Here is a 21,247-nt window from a genome sequence, read left to right as displayed (position 1 = left end):
AATGAGTTGATGCCGTCAACTTAGTTTCGTCTCTACCACAATCTTTCACTACCGCTTCACTCTTTTAGCGGGCATTCGCTTTACACCAGACACTATCGTCGATTAATATACCAGAAAAGAAAAAAACACCCCCCAAAGGCAACTCTAATTCACTATGAAGGGATCCATCCTCGCTGTCGCAGCCGCCATCGGCGGTGTCAGCGCCGCTGCTCACCGTCACGCTCAAGCTCACGGTCAGCTGTTCAAGAGAGGCGTCGACCAGGCCTCTGTCTGTGTCCCCGGCTGCACCACCATCTACACCACCATTTACGGCGAGCCTACGCGTATGTTTCTCACACCCTCTCACACTCATCTCGGGCGATGCGATAAGCTCTCGCAGAAAGATGAGCATCGACGAGACGCCGAGCCCCGCAGGCCTAATAAGACCGATCATCGTCATACTAACATCGTTATCAACAGTGGTTCCTCACAAGCCCAGCAGCCCGCCCGCCGTCGTCCCCTCGGCGCCCGCGACAACTGAGGCCCCGCCGAAGCCCACGTCCACTCAGAAGCCCTCCGTGGATGTGCCGACCCCCGTGCCTGAGGTCTGCCCGACCCCGGGTACCTACACCTTCCCGGCCACCACCATCACCGTCAGCCAGACCACCACCGTCTGCGCTCCTGAGACCACCAAGGTCCCTGCCGGTACCCACACCATCGGCGGTGTCACCACCGTTGTTGTGAGTGCCACCACCGTCGTGTGCCCCTACGCCACCGCGAAGACATCCAGCGGCGTCGTGACCAGCGTCGTCGAGACCACCACCTACGTGTGCCCTACCCCCGGCACCTACACTATCGCCCCGACGACCACCACTGTCACTGCCCCGACCAACGTCGTCTACCCCGTCGTGACTACGGTCAACCCTGGTACCTACGTCCGCCCGGCCATTGTCACCACCATCACCGAGACCAGCGTCGTCGTTGTTTGCCCCTTCACCAGCCAGGAGCCTGTTCCCACGACCTCCTCTGTCGTTGTTCCGGCTCCTGTCCCCACGACTTCCGCCATTCCGGCCCCGGTTCCCACAACCTCCGCTGCCCCCGAGCCCGTCCCCACCACCACCGCTAAGGCTTCTTCCTCCGCGCCCGCCCCGTCCTCCTCCGCTCCCGCCACCGGCGGTGGCCTCGGCGGCAACAACGGTGACCACTGGGCTATCACCTACACTCCCTACTCTGAGGATGCCTCCGGATCCTGCAAGTCTGGCAGCCAGGTAGACTCGGACATCGCCTCTATCAAGAACTCTGGCTTCCGCACCATCCGCATCTACTCCACCACCGACTGCAACGCCCTCGAGAACGTCGGTGCTGCCTGTGAGAAGTACGGCCTCAAGATGATCCTTGGCATCTTCGTCAAGGATTCGTGCGACCCCCAGTCGGCCGACATCAAGACTCAGGTCGACGCCATCGCCAGCTGGCAGAGGTGGGACATGGTCGAGCTCGTCGTTGTGGGCAACGAGTGCATCTTCCAGGGCCGCTGCAGCGCCTCCTCTCTGAAGCAGCTCATCGTCGCCACCAAGGTCACCATCACCGCCGCCGGCTACTCTGGTCCCTACACCACCGCCGAGACCGTCGGTGTCTGGCAGCAGACCGATGTCGTGTCTGAGATCTGCGACGTCGTCGACATCGTCGGTGGCCAGATCCACCCCTACTTCAACGCCCAGACCGCCGCCACTGACGCCGGTACCTTCGTCCAGAGCCAGATCGAGCTCCTCGAGAGCTCCAGCATCTGTGGCAGCAAGCCCGCCCTGAACCTCGAATGTGGATGGCCCGCTAGTGGCAGCTGCAACGGCCTCGCCTGCCCCGGTACCTCCGAGCAGGCCATCGCCATCGCCTCCATCAAGGAGCTCGCCGGTAGCAAGACCGTCTTCTTCTCCTTCCACAACGACTTGTGGAAGGCCCCTGGTGCCTGCGGCTGCGAGCAGTCCTGGGGCTGCGGTCAGCTCTTCCTCTAAACGGGATGGCGGACGACTGATAGGACGGAATCACGATCAAAAATACTCACCCGACGTTTGGACATGACAAAAGATACCTTCCCCGGGAAACCCCTGACGTTGAGGCTCCGAGAGAAATCAATCAACGGTGTATCATGAAAGAACGAAAAAGAAAGGCATGTCCCACACCACATACGCCCTCGACGGAATCGATTCCCTTGACGTTTCCTTCAAAGTGCGAACCACGACAATTTCCGGATACCCCTCGGCCCAGCCTCATCCTCGGCACTCGTATATCTATCTAGCTTCATTCTCTGTATATATACACTTGTCTCCCGCCCGGTTGGCGTTTGTCTGAAGGAGAACGAAGACAACAAGCCCTCAAAAGCTTGTTTTCCTTACCTCTTCGTTGTATAAACACTCTGTATCTTGGAGACGCCGCTCGGGGCGTGTGTGGTTATAGTTGTCGTAGTTAGCAGCAGCACCTTCTTGGCGCCTGGGATACTGCCTAATTTCATGTGTCATCTCAAACGAAACTTGCAACCACCAGTGATCTCTCCATTTACGTCCATGTACGTGAGGCCTCGAATCTCTCATCACCGACGATCACTCCCCCAGAGTTGCGTTATTCATCGACGTCTACCGACTCTGATATTGAAAAAAATAGTTTCCATGGTTCCCCGGAGGCCGAAGGGCTTCAGATGAGCTTCATACGACTCCCCTTTCGCGACCACATTCCCGTCCTCCCTTTGGTTCCAATGGAAGAGGGAAAGGTAAGCCCCCTCACAGCCCACCCTCACAATCAAAACAAAAAAGTTGCCAACGGCAGCAAATAGACCGGCGCCCGCTTCAACCATGACCACTTGGTCCGTTCGTTCATCTATGGACCATCTCGAACGCCCCGCGAGTCGGCTAGCTGGCTAGCGTACTGTCTTCCCCCCCAGAACAAAACAAAACTGTTTCGTTTCAGGTGGGCTGGTTGCTCTGTAAAGCGCGCACACACACACATACACGCGCCCTGCCCGGGGAGGGAGATTCCGCGAAATAATTAAAAATAAACACTACCCGCAAGTGTCACCAACGTGTGGCCCACTCCGCCTCTATCGGGAAGAAAGAGGCTGCGACGCTACCGGGTCGGTTCGGGCATCGCGTCCTCGCAAACCAGATGGGGCCATTCTGTTGCGGAAAGGGGATGGAAGTAGCGGACACGCCGGCCCGGTGTAGTCTCGTCCCCCCCCCCTCCTCCCCTCCCCCTTTGGCCTACCCATCCTCACGCGCCGCGGCTTACGTCCGGCCGTCTCGACGGACAGAGCCGCAGCGATGACATCAACTCGAAGCTGGGGGAGTCACGCAATCTGGAGACAAGCCACGGAGTGGGATTCGAGCGTCGGCCAGGCGGCCCCGATCGTCATGTGAAATGGTATTCGTCTCGCCTTCTTGAATATATAGTCACCCAAATCGACCCTCCTGAACCGTTCCCGTCTGTCAAACCACCAAATGCAGTACGGTAAATGCAAAGTCAGGGGGCCTTTTTCCAAGTTCCAGGGCCGTCCGTCGTGAAATGGGTCGTAACCACATACCCTCCTGTCAAACCTCGGGCGTCGACGACCCAGGTTCGTGCCAATATGTTGTCAGAAGCGACATCTCCCATCGACTACCTGTTACGTTCAAAGAGTAAGACGATATAAGAAAAGAAAAGTAAATGGAAACCCTCCGATCAATGTAGACCATGGACACCATATTCCCAATGCCCATTCCATAACGTCGTCAAGTTCCATGCAAAATGAGCAGTACCACGCTTTAGTAGCTAAAAGAAGAGAAAGATGCCCTGAAAGAAAGCACGCGTTCCGCCGCCGTCTTTCTCGATAGTCAGCGCTCCAGAGCACTGGGCTAGTCTAGATGTCGAGAATAAAGGGACACTTCGATAGAAACAGAATTAGAGATCGCCAGTTCATTACGGCTGAGTAATGTTGTCGTGGTAAGGTGCCCTTGAAACGCCAAAACGCCAATGCCAGATCGAACCGTCGTTGTTCCTGGCCACGAAGCATTGCGAGCCTCAAGGAGGTTGTGTGTCGCGGGGTATCATGTGCTTCAGAAAGGCTCCAGGTCGTCAAAGCAGACGGTGCTTCTTTCTCGTTTAGCCTTCGTCTTCGGTCCAGGCATCTCCGTGTCGGCCAGAATGCTGCTTTGACTGGGCCTCCACCAGGGATCCAGCGGTGCTGATTGGTGAGCATACTCAAAGTTAGTGCCGTAGCCCACGTCACAACGCTCCAGCTGGACCAAGCCCCCACGGGTCCGGTCCATGCAGAGAATGTTAAGGTCTTGGCCATCGTTCGTGAACTCAACACCCCCAATCTCTCCAAATATGTCAAACGTTTGCTTGTGGGCGAGTGTTTGAATGTCGATAATGTTGACGTAATCGGCCTCTTCAGCAGCGACAAGCACTTGGGGGCCGCTGCCCGTGGGGGAGAATCGCAGGCTGCGGACGCCTGCCATTTCGGATCGAATAGTCGTGAGCGGTTTACCGGTACCGTCCGAGTTGGTCCACATTCGTGCGTCCCATAGCTTCACACTCATGTCTTGGAAGCCCGTCGCGACCGTCCAGCCGTTGTCTGACCAGTCGCAGGCGAAACCGAAATCTCTATGCCCTCCCAGCTCCTGTAGTATCTCGCCCGTGTCGGCGCTGGCAATGAGGACGTTGTAGTTGTCACCAACCATCACACGCAAGCGGCGATCCGCGGACAAAGCGGAGCAGTTGATGGGGCAGCCATACTGCGTGTCAAGGATGAACTTCTCCGTGGCCACGTCCATGATGCGGAAGCCCTGATCGTTGGAAGCAAATGCTGCCATTGGCGCCGACGAGTTCCTCGATTGGTGAATCTGTAAGTGATTGGTGATGCCGCTGATGTGGTTGGTAATTTGCCCTTCAGTGTACTTTTTGTCCTGGCTGTGAATGCTTCGCATGCAATACTCCCCGTTGAAGGTACCTGCAATGAGAATACCACAGTTGGCATCCAAGGTCGATATCTGCACCCCAATCATGTCGCTGAGATCCATAGCCACTTCACTCTCACCCGATACAGGGTTGATTTGGTGCACGGCTCCCTGGCCAGGGTAGAAGGCATGGCTCCGTCCTGCGCATGCCAAAATGTTGCGCAGCTGAAAATGGGCCAGGTGGACGTTTTGACGAATGTCCATACGACGAAACCTGAAAAAGTCTTCCGTGTTCCGAATAATCCTGTCGGGAAGATGGGGCTGCATTACCTCTGTTAGCATGACGGTGACACTTGATTCCCAAGGGGCCAACTCACAGCCCATATGTCCGAGTCTGTCCTGTTAGTGTAGTTCTTGTAGTCTAGGCTTCGGCGTTCGCGGGCATTCTTGCGCGTCACTCCCAAGTCTTCCCAGTTAATGCCTTGCGCATCGCACCGGTTGCCTTGAAGTTCAGAGTACCGCACTCGCGCGATTTGCCGTGCAGCCTGCTCGTTGATCTGTCGAATCCCAGGACTGGGGCCGCGCGACTGGAAGCGGTTACGCCAGGCCCAATCTTTGAGGAAGTCGGTCAATCCCGGGTTTTCTGGGCCGAGGGTGCTGGAAATAGGATTACTGATGGCCGGAGGGCCAGTCGCTTGCCATGCCGCCTCTTCCTCGTCGACAGTAGCCACTTGAAACTGCTGCAGTTGTTCGGCAACGCTCGGGTAGAACACGTCGTCTTCGTCGTCATCATCCTCACCCATGTTTCCGACATGTAGCATGGGGTGGAAAGGGGTAGTGTCCAGAGGGGTGGGATGTTGAGATGCTGCCGGGTCGAGAAACCCATGCCCGGCAGCAAGCGGTATGCTCCAGTAGTTGATCATGTGAGCGGGCGGTTCGTTCGATGTGTGGACTTGTTCCTGCACCGGGTGAGATGGTTGTTCGCTATGGAAGGGCCCAGAATAAGGTTCAAGAGTCAAGCCGACCTCGGGGTCGGGCATGGGGGAAAGAAGGCTGGTAGCCGTCATGACATGATCCAAAGGGGCGCCTCCATCGCTATCACTCATGTCCAGGTCGTCATCATCGTCTTCGGCATCGTCGGTATCATCAACGTAGTCGTCGTAGTATTCGTAATCGTCATGGGCGAAGGAGCCGGGTTCGTGGTAGTAGGATGACGGTATTACGGGGAAGGTCTGATGGTAGGAAGAGAAGGAAAGCTGGCCGAGGTCTGCACCGCCCTGCGCCGAAGGCTCGTGGGACTGGTGCTGCTGGCTGGGTTCGCGATAGTGACTATATTGCGTGTGCTGATCATGGTGAGGATCGGGTGGAGGTGGGGCCGATGCGAATACTTGGTGATGGTTCGAGGGTGCAGGAGCCGCCTGAGCCTGCGAAGGCTGGTTTTCCGAGGTCCGTGGGCGCATTATGCTCTCTTCAAGTGTATGCCGTGGCCAGTGGCGATCGAGTGAGGAACATCGAGGTTCGCTGCACGGCGAAGAGCAGCACCCGTCGTCGGGTCGGATAGATGGGTCCTCTTGCGCGGTCGGAGTGCGGTTTGAGGAGAGAAGGTGACGGTTGTTCCCCCTAGGTCCGGGTTTCTCTCTGGAACAGGGCGGTGGGTGTCGGTGACCAAACGCCAGGCTTCCGCAGATCGAGAGCCGGGTTTTCGTTCTTTGTTCGAGTGAAATCGACTAGCCGCAATGGAAAAAATGGCGCCGATGACGACCGGTGTGCAACGCCTTTGTTGACGGCAATAACGGTCACAGGTTCCAGGGCTGGCAAGACTCGAGTCGATAACGGGCGACACTATTCAGGCGTGTACGAACTCGGGGTCTATTTGGAAGAGTACGTCGTTGAGTGTATTGTCGTCGGGCCGAACGAGCAGAAAGGATGAGAGGATGCTGACACTGGAAGATTGGAACTGGGGCTGGGGCTGGGAATGCGGTCAGGCGGCCAAGTTAGCGAGATCGAGTCCAGCGGATGGCCTGGTGTTGTACCAGGCAGGGCGGGAACGGGAATGGGACCCGAGCGGGATGTCTTTCGCTGGGATCCAAGGGCGAGGAGAAGCCAACTCTGTCTATCTAGGTATCTCTCTACCTTTGCACCTCAGGTTATTGGGGGGGCGCTGACGCCGGCGCCGGGGTCTGGGGGGAAAGGTCGCGCCAACCAAATCGAGCAAGTACTGAGCACAGCGCACACTGCACACTGCAGTGAGGCGATCTGGTGGTTGAGTTTCACTTCCCAGGGCATATGGGTGTGATGGGAGGGCGAGCAGGTCAGAAGAGGGTGGGCTTGACGACGTGGAAAAGATACTTCTGTCCACTGGCACATCGCACATGGCTCTGTGTACTTTCCAAGACACCAAAGTCCATATTGCTCTACACCAATCCGTCCATCCTACCAAGGGTGCTGTGCTGTGACAAGGTCTGATCCTCGGCTCTGATTAGAGTAGGTACGTAATTTGGTTTGCCTATAGGATTTACAGGCCAGGAGCTGTTACTGGCCTGCTGTCAAGGGCGCCTGTCTGAATTCAAGAGCCATTACCAGAATATATTCGACTTGAGGATCAACGATCTGTCAACCATTCCGGCAAAAAAAGCCACAACGGAATGGTCACGTCCAAATACCCTCAATCGCAATACTCGGGGTGGGACAGGCAGGCCACCGAGGAACGGCACCTCCACCACCAACCACGATGCCGGGGCATGTCCCCTTGTGCCCGCCAACATGTTCCCGCCAGCCTGTCGATCCTGACCTCGACCTTCAACCTCGCCCTGGCCCCGCCTATTTCTTCCCGCACAAAGACGCAAATAGGAAACGCGGCGGTGGGAAACGAATGGGGCTCCACGGTGATTCTGTGGGACGCTACCTCCAATATCCTATGCATGGCTGACTCTAACTAGGGGAAATGGTGTGCTAGGCTGAGCCCAAAGGAACAGAGAGCTGCCTGTCCATATTCGTTCTTTGCTGCAACAAGACCAATAGAGGGTACAGTCCAGATGGGAAAAGGCGCAAGCAGCGGCAGTATCTGTCACCCCTACCTGTTTGTCTGGCCTGGGCCTGAACCCGGACCCGGGACTGCCACCTCATGATCGCACAATAAGCGCTCTTCCTGGCCTGGCACTCAGTCCAAGGCATCGCTCGCGACGAAGCCAGTCGCCACAAATAAAAACCAGGGAGGCGCTGACTCCCACGTACGAGGACTCTGCCTGCCTGCCTGCCTGCCTGCCTATCCGTTCGTATTGCCTCGACGAGAAGACGGTCCCATCGCCCTGCCTGCCGATTGCACACCCCCACCAAGTACGGAGAATTCGAATTCCTACACACTACATTACCCGCACGTCGCTTCTCACCTTCTTCGTCCATGGGCCTGCGTCGATTCGCTTCTTTGGACATGCTCTGACGTCACCGCCGAGGTGCCGTTGTGTCGGATTAATGTCTTTTTCAACGGCTTCGCCCAACATGAGCAGACCCCCCCGGACCGCAACGTCGGTGTCCTGACTTGCTTCTAGTGCGCGAATAAACTCCTGAACCTGCTGCAAGCCTCTCAACACCCGCAGATCGTGCTCGTCCGATATCCAATCAACCACACCTCGCAACTAGCCCCCCCATTTGGTCCTTGCAAAGAGCATTCTTAGCCGGCTCTCATCGCCTTCAGCCTCTCCTGAAAACGTTTCCGCGTCATGTTTCGCTTCCTTTCTGGGTCCCGTCAAATGCGACTCTTGACGGATAGACCACTTGCAATGCCCTCGCGGAATTCGCATACGCAGCGACGTGACCTGTCATTCGGCCATGTCAATGACCTTGACATCCCTGGTCTCCAGCCCACTCATGTAAGTGGTTGGATTCGGAAGTATCATTCCCACTTTATCCTGGCTAGAACAGGCCGGCCAGCGAGGAGATATGCTCACCGACTGCCGCCTGGACAAATGGACAGGCCAGGCTGCCTGGCCTTTGGCTCGTCATCCGTTACGCCCGTTGCGGCAGAAGACGCTGTCATCCCTTCTCCTCACGACTGCCACATATGCCAGACGAACTAACTCATAGAAGCTGACATAAGTAGCACAGTCTATATAATCCTATCCAACAACCCGACCATCTTTGCAACCTTCTCAATGGCCATGAAGCCACAGCAATGTAGCGAAAGGAGTGCCGACTGCATACGAACCCACCGACCATCATCCATTGGTGCCCACCCTCCAACCACATCCGCGTGATTAGAGGCCGGTTGATATGATAAATCACATTCGACAACATGTGGTCCCAGAGTTTCAACCGTCCAATGTTAACTTACCCGTTTCCTTCATGACTCCGGCTCTCAGCTCTGCACACCTTTGCTTTTTGTCCTCTCGGACTTTCCAGTCTCTGCCTGTCCGACCCCCTTACCGTATACGCAGGGATTAGAAAGCGTGACAGGGAAAAGACTGTATTGCTTTCATTGGCGCCGCGCAATCCGCTACGTGCTAATAGATGGTATGATCTTCAGCAAACGGGGCTGGCCAACACCAGAGCAAATCACAGCAGTGGGAGGCCGAGATACCGAAGACGAGGCCCAGCCGGCAACCGTTGAAGATACAATGGTTCCTAGAAGCAACCGCGTTTTGGCTTAATCGGAAGCTTCATCAACAGGAGCGGCAGCAAGTTGCTTTCGCCCGTGTCATCACTCCCACATCCATAATCGGACCCAGGAACGGGGATGGTTTGCTTATCATCGCCACCCAATGGGCCTCGGTCGCTTGCTTCGATCCAATTTCCACCTCAAAGGACATGATGGAGGGGTAGGCAATCCAACTGCTTGCACCCGGAAAACCCATGGTCAGCCGGCTTGTCCAAACTCGTGGCGTTGTGCTTCGGGTAGCACAATCTGACCGGCCCCCGACCACGCTGGATTCCAGAGGGGGGAGAGAGAAAGAGAGAGAGGCAAGGAAGAGATGGGTGAAAAAGAAACAACGGAAAGAGACCCAGTCTCCTGCAGTCCCTGTGAAGCTTGGCGGGCGAAGAGGCCGTGCGGCAAATTGTCAATCATCCACCTCGCTTCCCCTTTGGTTTCGAGGCTGCAATGAGAGGCGCCTGCAAAACCTGCGGCGCGAATGGGAGCACGAGCAACAAGACATTACAGGGCAAGGCGGGCGAGCTGCAAAATGCCACGGGGGTGATGGAAATAGCCATGTCTCGGCTACCTGCAGTGCGGCCATTATGCGCTCTTTCCTTCCCTCCCTCTTTTCCCTCTGCTTCCTCTCGCAGCCTCCGTATGTCTGGTCGCCCGTCCTTCTTCCCTCCCTCTCTCTTCCTGATCTCCCGTCGGTGTCGTTATGCTTGTCTACCCACATGTATATGCTCACCGAGCACCCCAATTTTCCACATCCTCACCGGTCTGCCGGGATCCCCATCTCCCGCGGACAATAAGATCCGTCCCGCTACCACCCCCCCCTTCTCCCTCGTCTTTTGCCACCCCCGGGAGCGAGCGGGTGGGCAGTCTGGAGAAGGGAAAGATAACCCCTCGACCTTGGCCGCATTCCCAATGGGCTGGGTGGCCTCTCCCGTCCCAAAGGGCCACGACGGCCGGGACGGGACGAGAGACGCTGGGTCGTCTCAACCGCCCGCGGTTCGCTTGACCGACTTCCAACGAAAGGAACCCCCGGGAGGCCGTGCGGACGGGGACGCGTTCCAACCGTTCCTCCTTTCCTATACTCTCCCTCATGTCCTCCCAGGGCCCCAATTCCCGTCGCCCCTCGTGCCTCGTTTGAGAAAATTTCGTCTAACCACACTTGTGATGGGGAGGGCAATTGCGATTGACACAAAGCCACCGACCGTCTCTGCAACCTGACATTGCTTCTTCTTCTTCTTCTCCTCCTGGATGCGTTCATGTCGCGAGCGGGTAGGTAGGCACGCGGGTACGCACTTAAGGCGTCTCTATGCGAGCTCCGACGGCACTACCCGATCAGAGGGCGGGGGGCCAAGGAGGCAATACCAAGACTGATGCCCAACCAACAATCAATGCCCCCCGTTCGAGCGGCCCTGCATCCGCTAGTCATAGGACCTGCCCTATACTCCTCGGCCTCTACAGCATCCGAAACAACTGGCGATCAATACCTTCGCCTTCTGTTGGCTGGCAAGGGGCGGGGGAGATGAAAATCAAAATCAAAACCCGCCTTCTCGACCGGTGACTTGCTGGCTGAGAAGGATGACAGGGAGAGGCCTCGCGGATCGAGAAAGGGAAAAAATAAAGGGGGGTGGTTGGAGAAAGGACCACGGGGAGGACAAGAGGGTTAGAGATTGCGAATATTCCCGCCAGAGACTGCTCAGCAGTAACCAGCGCCTTTCGGCCGAGAAGGCTAGGGTCACTGGGCAGTCAACAGTTGCTTTTTTGCAAAGGCGTCTGATCGGATCGGTTGGACGAACGGGAAAAGAGGTTGGTTTTACTAGGCAATACCACTACGGTGTATGAACCAGTTTGGTTACAGGTTATGTATGAGGCTGGAACTGTGCAAACATTTCTCACTCAATGAACACACACAAAAGCGCCCGCCCCTATGACAGATCCGATAATCCAGCCATGATGGCAATGTACGCAACATCCGCCCTCGCCCATACAACGCAAGTCTCAGGGGTGAGACTAACAATGGTAAACAATAGTCAGGTTGCGGCAAAAAAAAATAAAACATATAGCGTCTTCGACACAATACACCTCGCGACTTCTCCTCCCATTATTACAAGTGCCGAGCCTCAACTATTCGCAACTTACCCCCTTTTTGTTCATCATCAGAAGGAAAGTGGGCCCCAACAATAGCGCCTTTCGTATAAACCTGTTGTACCATTTATGCTTGGGGGGGGGGGGGGGGGGGACGCCCGGCCGTATGATTTTTCTCATGCATCAGAGAAGTACTCGTCGTTGTACTGATGACTGGGGGGCACCGACCAGGTGTTGCCCCCGCCGACAATGTTCTCCTTGGAGCCCCAGTAGTTGGTTCGCGTCCGGCGTTCACGCTCAAACTCGGCCCATCTCTTCATGGTGATCTTACTGCTGTCAAACTCGCCCTCGTACTCGAGACCGGCCTTCTTCGTCTTCTCGCCTGCTGTCTTTCTGGTATCACCCCACGAAAAGTCGTCAAATTTCCAGAACGCGTACGTGGGAAGGACAAAATTCCAAATGGGCAGTGATGCCAGATAGATCAGCATCCACAACACGTAAGTCCAGGAGTGGGCAGTCAAGACGATGAGCACGGCAGGGAGTCCGAGAATGAGACCTAGAAGAACCAGGGGAATGATCTGCGGAGGCGAGTGGACGATGGAGATGATGACTGGGGGGTCCCGTTAGCTAAGCATCGATAAGATTTCCGTGGTACGATTACTTACCGACGTAGAAGGTGAAGGCAATGGCGGCAGGCAGGACAAGAGTTCCCATCAGCTCAACGAACACCACGAACTGCATGCTGAAGCAGAAAGTACCGCAGAGATCTCGGACGAGGACCAGTTCCATCAGATTGTGGATAGTCGAGTTTATCCAGCGACGACGCTGCGAAAGCAAAACGGCAAAGGTGTCGGGCACCGTGGTTTTGCAGACAGCTTGTGGCACAAAGATCTGCTTACGCTTGGGGAAAGTACGAAGCATAAGGGTTGTCAGGTATCGGTCCTCACCAAGCAACAGCAGATTTTTCTTGTGCAAGGTGTCCACGACGTTCTCAGAGTAGTGCTCGACGATATCCGGGTTGGCCAAGATAGGAACCCAGTAGTCCTGAGCTCCCTTGGGCGCCTTGATGCGGTACATGCAGAAGCAACCCGGCAAACAGGTGACACCACCGAAGACCGACTCGAAGGACTTGGCCAGGTGGTGGGAGATGAAGTACTCAAAGACTTGGATGGCAGTAACCCAGCTGTCGCGCTTATTCGCGATCTTGGTCTCACCGCAGAGACCCATGATTTCGGGGTCCTTGACCATGGCCGAAACCATGTGCGTCAGACTGTCAGGAAAGACCTTGGTATCGGCATCGACCATGAGCACGATTTCGTAGAAATCGGGAGATATACCGGTGACCTTCCAGAGACCGTTGAACATCTCGTACTCGAGCTCCGTCATGCGCTCATCGAACATGACCTTCTGGAGGAAAGACATGAGGATGATCTGACTGTCACGCTTACCACGGTTGCCGGGCTTCGACTTGGTTGCCTCATCCGGCGTACCGCACTTGACTACGAGTAGAACAGGAACCCTTTGCTGCTTCTCGAGCGGAATGGCAGACTTGGCGCCGTAGTCGTAGAAACCAGAGTAGACCTTGGCCATGTTGTGTCGTTTGGAACCGCTGGCGACTGCTACGTAGGAGAACGGCTCGACCTCCTCGGGGGGGATGGTGTGGTCTTTCATCATCGCCAAGCAGTAATCCGGGGTGGACATGTCTTCTCCCTTGCCCTTGATGATGCCGTCGCAGATAATGACGACGACCTTGTGGCTGTTGGGGTAATCTGTCATGGCGATGGAGTCGAGCGTAGTACGGATACCTAGCGCTCCTTCAGAGTAAGCGGTGACGAGGCACATCGTATGGGCAAGCGGGAATCCAAACGGCATCCAGTCGGCCGGCGGTTGAGGAACGACGGCCTCGTGAATGAACCCAGCCGGTCCCGGTCCCTCGGTCGGACTGACGTTGCTTGTGTAGGGATCTGATTGAATGAAGTTGGACCGGCTGTCGTTGCCCTGTCGGTACATGTTGTTGGAATGCAGCATGTTGCTGCCGGCACCCGAACTGGCCATGGTGGTAGGCATCCGCTTCCCACCGACCAGCGGCGCCGCGTTCGCTCCGTAAACAGTAGAGAAACGAGAAGTCGTAGGCAGGAAGGAGCTCTGACGCTTGCTGGTGCGGTCGGAGGATCCGTTGACGCTGCTTCCGATATCACCAGGCAGTCTTGGGGGTGCTCGGTAAATGTCCTCAGACCAGTCCTCGATTTGACGATTGCGCTTACGCTTGTCTCCAGTCTGAGACGTCTTGGAGGCAGCGTAAGTTCGGCTGATGAACCACTGGAAGAAAACGGCAAGGAAGAACCTCGTCAACACCACGGCCAGAATAAGGACGAGGGAGCAATAGAGGACGACCTGGGAAGCGATGCAGCCGACAGTGTCAGTGTCGACGGATCCGACCTTGATGATCTCCTCGAAACACTCGGCGATCTGCTTGTCTGACGAACCCTGGAAGGCTCTGGTGACGTCGCGTCCACGAATAGCCCGGTTGACGGCCGAGTTCCTGTCCTTGAGCTCATTGAAGCGAGCGGGCACCTTTACCTGGGTAGCGTTAAACCAGTTGAGCAAGTCAAGATCCAGAACAGTGCCCGAGTACACAATGAGGTTGCGGGAGCTGTTCTTAATGTCGTTCCAAGAAAAGTAGACGTCGGCAGCACCGTGCAAGTCTAGATAGAAGGTATCACGACTCTTGCGCGTGGTGTGGCAGGCCCATCCGAGGTAGTAGGGAATCGTTAGGTTGGGCTTCGAGGAGCCGTCTTGGTTGAAGACGTTGCAAGGGAAGTACCATGCCAGATTACCATCACTGTCAGTCGGAACATCCGAATTTTCGGCGAGCGTAATGAGGTTCTTGCATCGGCCGTTGACGTTTTGGAACAGGAAGCTGCCGTCCGTTCCGCCGTACTTCTCGGGCAAATCGTACAAGACGTTGGCGCCATGAGTCCTGTTGATCATAGGAACACCATCAGCTGGCGGGTGGCGGGAGCCAGACAGGTCGTAAGCGGTTCCGTGGAAAATCATGTATCCATCAGACACATCGTTGACCCGGAGACGGAGCGGAGGAGCTCCGCACACCGTTTGAGTGAAGCCGAACGTGATGAAACCGACAAACCCCATGATGAGCAGGATGATGCTGATCAGGCCCATCTTCTCCCTCCAGGCTCGTTGTTGGGCCTTGGACGCCATGCCGCAGCATTTCAGCAGGAAGTTTGGCATCCAGAACGTGATGATTGCACAGTAGACGTTCCAGAAGCTCGGCGGACGAATCTGTTCGACCTGCTGCTTCCGCTTACCATTCTTACTGAGCTTGCCGGACTTGTGGCGGCTCACACGCTTCGACTTGGTTCGAGTCGGGACTTTCTTTTCTTCTCGGCTGTTCTCCCTGCTGTTACTTGCCCGCGGCGGCGAGACGTCCGAGTAGTTGTCGTTCGTCTGCGAGCGCCCAGACACGTCTGTGGTGCCTTCCATGTCCTCGACTATCGGGTCGTTTCCGGTAGCCGAGGGCAGAACGTTCATGTTGGCGGCATGTTGACGGTAATAGTAGTTAGGATGGTCCTTGTCGATTCTGTGTCGCTCTGGTCGGATCAAGCTTCGCTTTCTCTGGAAGGGTTCGTCGACGGCGGCGGGTCCTGCAACGGGCGAAGCGTAGTTCGGGGATAGAGGTTGGTTCTCTGCGTTGATATTAGGCGAGGGGATCGTCTCTGGGAAAGAGTTGGCAGAGTGCCCACGTCGGTGTTGAGGTCGCCCTCCTACGGAATAGTAACCGTCGGCGTCAACATCGCCAGGACGGGTGCGTCGCGACGTCGAGTTTCTGTGCGGGTTTCTATTCTCTGGAAGAGAGCTCGCCCCTGGCCGTTCGGGGAGAGACATGGTCCTGAGAGGAGTTACACGTCAGTCTTGGTTCCACTGCGAGTTGAAGTGTGCGGCGTCCAGTGACAGGAGAGGATGGGGAACTTCACCCTTTCGGCGGGTGAGCTTTGTTCGATCTGTCGCAAGTGTAAACAAGAGACAGGCAGTTTCGGGCTCGATTCGCAAGGGAGAGAGGTTCAAAGCAGGATTCTGGAAGGTAGAGAAATACCGATGTTGGAGGGTGGAAGTGAAGCCAGGAAACCACAACAGTAGCGGGAAGACGACAGGCTGTTGCAGGTCGTTTGGCAGGAGGCCATACTCACAGGAGTTGTTATTGGGAGGAAAGCACCTCCAGGCTGGATTTGTGGACTGTGCAGGCCTACGCACCCCTGTCGACAGCGGGGGTTGTTCCTTGGGAGACCGCGAATCAATGGGAGGGGGTGGGCAGCCGTGTTCTGTGACAACAATGCAAGCAGGGAAGCCGCCAGCAAAAAGCCCTTGCTCTCTTGCTCTTTTCGAACAAGTAGTGACTGCGACTTGCTGCTGGATTCTCTGTGCTTGCGTGATGCCGCAACTCAAACCTGCCCTGGATGGTTGGGCAACCCCAGTTAGGATCTTGTAACTTTGGTCGAGACCTCAAGCGACGAACGGGCCAACGAGCGTTCCCGGGTTCTCCTTTTCTTGTTTTTAACTTTGTCTCCCTGTACTCTAAAAATGCCGTCTTCTCCCCTTGTCGAGTTTCCAAGAGGTTGTTGATTTTGTCGCTTCTGAGGACCTAAGCAGATGTGCACGGCTTCTGCGAGCCTATTGGGTTCCCTGTACAACTCGGCACCAGGGTGTCGTGAGTCGTCTCAAGGAACACAGACGGGCGGGCGCAAGACGATATGCAACCTGAATTGAGACGATGAGTACGGACGAGGTGGGCGGACGAAGATCGCGGCGCAAGTGCAGACACCTGGGTTTCAAAATGACGCCGAGAATGGCGGGCGGATGGGAAGTCTGTAGACAGTGTTGTTGAGAAACGACGATGTAAGGCAAATGTAGCCTAGGAAACACACGAATGTTTTGGTTATCGAATGTGCTTGGGCTAATTGTGCGCGACCCGGGAGAGGGTTTGAGATGCCAAGGAACGACAAGGCGAGAGTGCAACGCCGGTTGAGCGCGTGATGGATGGGTTGAGCGATGGAGCTGGTAAACTGGCGCGATTGTGCGCACAGCTTGTTTGTTCTTCCTGGGAACGACTGTTGGTGCCACTGACTGACTGATGTCGCTAAAATCTGCAATGAGAGGGGGGAGGCGGTTCGATTGTTGGGAATGGCGCCGAGATGCTGATTTGTAGAGACGAGTGCAGCAGTGAGAAACGAGAGTCAGTCGGCTCTCGCGAAAGCCAAAAGGGCGGAAAGCAAAGAAAAAGTGGAAAGAAGGAACGAGAGAGAGAGAGAGAGAGAGAGAGAGAGAGAGAGAGAGAGAGAGAGAGAGAGAGAGAGAGAGAGAGAGAGAGAGAGAGAGAGAGAGAGAGAGAGAGTGCGCCGCAGAGAATGAGTCGATATGTCTGAGGGGCGGCCAACTACCTAGGTACTCGGCTTTCCTTGGTTCCCTTTGCTAGGGAGGCGGATGGTATGGGCACAGAGAAGTATTGCTTTGGAACAGAGTACGGATACCAGCTGGAGGTTGCAGTGTAGAAAAGGGGAAGAGATAGTCCGGCGTTGTAAACCGTTCCGCTAGCCTGTATAGAGTAGCTCTTTTTTTTTGTCCAAAAAAGTCAAAAAAATCAGATGTACTTCCTCCAAGGAAAGGAGTACCAAGGTAGGTAGGTACCGTCCCATTTCCATTCCCAACCACCAACCACCACAGCCCGGCCACCCTCGCCTCATCCATTCTCGTATTGCTGTCATCGCCAGCTGAATCCCGTTTTGTCGATGCTACGTACAAGGTTCCCGTATCTATGCTGCTACCTACGCGATTCTACCAGCCCTCCCGTTGCCTTTTCTCCCTTTCTTATTTTTATTTTTATTTCTTCCCTTGCCGTCTGATCCTGAGGAAAGCAAAGCAGGATACGAACGAAGAAAAGGACACACTCACTATACGACATACCGTACGAGAATCCGCTTCGGCTGCTTTCGGTGGGTAACGAAAGGAAGACTAAGAATAAAGTAGGTTCGACCTGCTGGGTACATTAACCAAGGAACAGGGGACGACTCATGTGGGAGACTCCATAGGCCCTATTTGTAGATTATTCCCTGTTCATGGACCCATAAGTAAGTACCGCAGATGTACCCTGACCTCACCTGGAGAGTTGTGTATCCCTACGGACACCAACAACCGAAACGTCGCTCTGGCATGTCAATGACCGCACTCTTTAATCATGAGTATTGATGGAGGTATTGGCCCCCCTCCCTAACGCAACCGCCCGTTTCACGTGTTTCTCTTGTTTTGCGTTGACAAAAACATAAATTGGTTCTGCGCCTTCTGCTTCGTCATGCAAATGGTATCCTGTGTGGAAGAGTATGGTACAATATCAAAGGCGGAACTCCATACGAATGAGAAACACACCCACCCATCCACAACCCATTAACCGGGCCCGCGCTCGAACCTTACCCACCACATAGGTACATACCGGTCGGTAGTCTAAGCCAGATCAGCAGCAGAAACCATGGTTACTATTTCCGCCCCCGTTGCCCAGCCGACCAGCCGACCTTCGAGGCATTCGAAATATCCAACTTGGACTGGCCTGTGCTGTGCCGAACGGCGCCCGAGCTTACGAATGGGCTATGTCGTCGTGAGAGGAAAGATGCGATGACGACAGGAAGAACGCGCAACTTGATTGCTCGCCGGCCCTTGTAAGTAGTGCATTTGCAGATCGCCTTGCCCGGGATATCTCATTACATCTATGCCGGCGCTGCAGGCAGGCGTTTGTTAGGCATTTGTTCTTCGGCTGTCACGGACTTCACGCAACCCAGTGTCCCAACTAGCCACATCAACTACCCCATAGCTCCTACGGATCCAGTCTGCTTTGCGTACGCGAAAACTCAACTGTGGAGGGTAAGCTTTTCTTTACCTCGTCCAGCAGTGTTCTAGGTCATCGTTACTGGGATGGATTTTGACCCCCAGAAGAGATATCCACGTGGTACCCATGGTCAAAGTATCGATGCAGTATCCGCGTTTCGAGGGGCACAAAATGTCAGCCTGGGAATGTTTCCTCTCCATCAACACACTGCCATCACGCCGCTTCGGGCGATCTCATCTGAGGTCAGGTCACGCGCGCCTATCCTGATCAGTTCACCCCTAACACAACATGCCGGATTTGCGGCTATCACTGTTGTTGTCAATCGCTTTCGCCAAAGGCATGCTCGGTTTCTTGCAGCCCTTGCAGCCCCCGCTGGGAATGAACACTCTGTCTTGGCTCTTTAGTGAAGCATCCACTCGAGCCCTGTGCCGTTATCAAGAAACCCACAAGTGGCCAACCGCACGTTTCTCCTGATATTATCTGCGTTTCCTCGTCCCACCCGCATCGGCTGGCTTCCGAGGTTCCAAGCTTGCTTCCCAGATTGCTAGCGGACAGATATGCCCAAAACATAAAAATAAAAATAAAAGTGAACTATATTCGTGCCGCTGGATCGTGGGGAAATCCTTCCTTTCCGTTGCCTCATGAGTTGATTCTCGCAGATCTTAAGTAGATCCTCTAGTAGCTTGCAGTGGCTTGCCGATCAACCAAGGGGGGTGTTATCTGACGAAGCCCCACCTCGTGATTGCGACAATGAGCCGTCTTAAGCAGGAAGTGTGTATATAGTATGTATCGTTTAGGTGAACCATCAGACGAAAATTCATCTAATCAATCTGACGAAAGTGAATCGGCCGAAGGTCGATACGGCGGCTGGCATTAACTGCGTGTCTCATCTCAAAACATGGCGCCTTGCCCAGTGTACTGGCACACCAACTTCATTGAGGTGATTTGCTCTCGGTTGAGACCCTATCGAATCGGCCCCAGAATTCGATTATGTGTCAGTTAAATGATGTTGTGTTGTCTGAGTGTGTGTGTTGTTCGGTACTCCTACTATGAGTGATAACTTCTTTTTGTGATCACTTGTACACGCTACTTACGATCATGGTGAATGATGATGTCGCGGGAGGGGATGTACCAAGCCTTTGATCTTCGGCATGGTAAGGTATACGGAAGCTACAACGGGGCCGTCCTTCACAACTCCAAGGCGGATAAGCCATTATTTTGCATCTCGATCCAATGGGCCATCGCTACGGTAACCTGGCCTCATATGGCGATTTTCGGCATGCTGAAGTGTGGTTTTATCCAACGATAGGCCGCGCAGCAGAAGAGCCTCAGGGCAGAGGAAATGTCCGAGCTTGAAGAAGAAAAAACCCACCCAAAGCTAGCGATGCTACTTCATCTTGAAGAGCTGTGGGCGTTGGGGGTGGTCAACGCCGATTTGGAGACGATGGGGGGTGGAAGTAGGAAGAAAAGACGTTCCACATCCAGTTATACGAGATGTCCAGTCCGGTTCGGGAGGTGAGCAGTCATTACGGCCAATCTCCATCGCAAAGAGTACGGTGGGCTCGGCACCATTTTGAATAGAGAAATTCCATGAGCAAATTCGCACATGGCCCCGGAAACAAAGAGAGACCGACCTTGGAATTGCTTCGTTCTAGCACGCCCGTTGCCCGCTGTCGAGATATGTGGCTGTGTTATCCGTTATGCTTGCGAGACGTGTGGCATTCGGGTGAGGGCTCGCTCAGTGACGGCGACTTTATACAAATACGCACCGGAACCGGAACCAGTACCAAGGTTCTGGTGTCCTCCAATTTCCAGGCTCAACATGCATCCAGCCGTCTGGCTGCATGGTATCATGCGGGGTACAGTCAAGCCAAAAATGATTGCGACCGAAAGCTGCACTGGTTGTAGTCGCACTCTGTACGGATAGGTGTAAACTAGCAGCGGTGATCCGCGATGTCCGCCCCGGCCCATTGCCTTCAAACGCTGGACCCTCAAAATGATCGAGGATCGTGGAAGGCGCCCGAGCCTGTGCACCGCCAGAATCCGCCACCGGGAGATAGGTGGGTGAGGGTCTTAGGCCGGCGTTGAAAAGGGGTCGGCTCGGTCAACTTGGCAATTCAAACAGTGGACCCGGCGGTATCGATCCACTGTAACTTGTCCCGTCCGTGCGAGGATGAGTACGGTCAGTCAGTCATCCATGTCCTGCATACGACTTTGCAGTACCTAGCGACAGTAACGTGCTGAATGCCTCACATGACGAGCAAAACCCGCAGCACCCGCTTTTCTCGGTGAGTCTTACGTTTCCAAACACATCCTCGATTTTCATACGAAGTGGCTGAGTGGATGGAGATGACGACAGACTCGGATGAGGAGTGCCTAGCGTCAAGGCCAACTGATATACAGTACGTATCCAAGGCGGTACCTCCTTGAATTTACGTTGTTGTTTTTATTCTTCTTCTTTTCGCAGAGTTCCACTGATGCCCCGGCAGCCCGGCCATTTGTGTGCTGGTTGGAATTTTCATCTTCTGCTCATGTAACCCTCCCCCTTTCGCTTCTCCTATTCAGTCTGCTCGCTCCTCTATTTCCAATAGCGGCTGCAGGGTCATATGGTACGACCATATTTTAGACCCAGCCTTCGCCGATTTGGCCATCGGACCCACGTTGGGGCGCTGGGGCTAGGTAATCAGAATCCACTTGGATCTTTATGGAATGGCGGAGACGACAGTC

The 21,247-nt window shown here is 55.0% G+C and overlaps 3 protein-coding genes across 3 annotated transcripts; 1 reads left to right on the top strand and 2 right to left on the bottom strand.

Moving 5' to 3' along the window:
- Positions 1–154: 154 nt before the first annotated feature.
- On the top strand, positions 155–1,988 carry GLRG_04514 (beta-glucosidase; the record flags this gene model as incomplete). Its single annotated transcript, XM_008095199.1, has 2 exons — positions 155–323; positions 460–1,988. The coding sequence occupies 2 exons, from the start codon at positions 155–157 to the stop codon at positions 1,986–1,988; spliced, it is 1,698 nt and encodes a 565-aa protein (XP_008093390.1).
- A 2,070-nt stretch (positions 1,989–4,058) lies between these two features.
- On the bottom strand, positions 4,059–6,361 carry GLRG_04513 (WD domain-containing protein; the record flags this gene model as incomplete). Its single annotated transcript, XM_008095198.1, has 2 exons — positions 4,059–5,222; positions 5,279–6,361. 2 exons carry the CDS (start codon positions 6,359–6,361, stop codon positions 4,059–4,061), a joined length of 2,247 nt encoding a protein of 748 aa, XP_008093389.1.
- A 5,443-nt stretch (positions 6,362–11,804) lies between these two features.
- On the bottom strand, positions 11,805–15,534 carry GLRG_04512 (chitin synthase; the record flags this gene model as incomplete). Its single annotated transcript, XM_008095197.1, has 2 exons — positions 11,805–12,238; positions 12,294–15,534. 2 exons carry the CDS (start codon positions 15,532–15,534, stop codon positions 11,805–11,807), a joined length of 3,675 nt encoding a protein of 1,224 aa, XP_008093388.1.
- Positions 15,535–21,247: the final 5,713 nt, after the last annotated feature.

Source organism: Colletotrichum graminicola, assembly GCF_000149035.1.
Source record: "Colletotrichum graminicola M1.001 genomic scaffold supercont1.14, whole genome shotgun sequence".
In the NCBI taxonomy this organism is placed as follows: domain Eukaryota; kingdom Fungi; phylum Ascomycota; class Sordariomycetes; order Glomerellales; family Glomerellaceae; genus Colletotrichum; species Colletotrichum graminicola.
The sequence above is the reverse complement of the archived record's forward strand: the minus strand, read 5'-3'. Positions and strand labels throughout refer to the sequence as shown.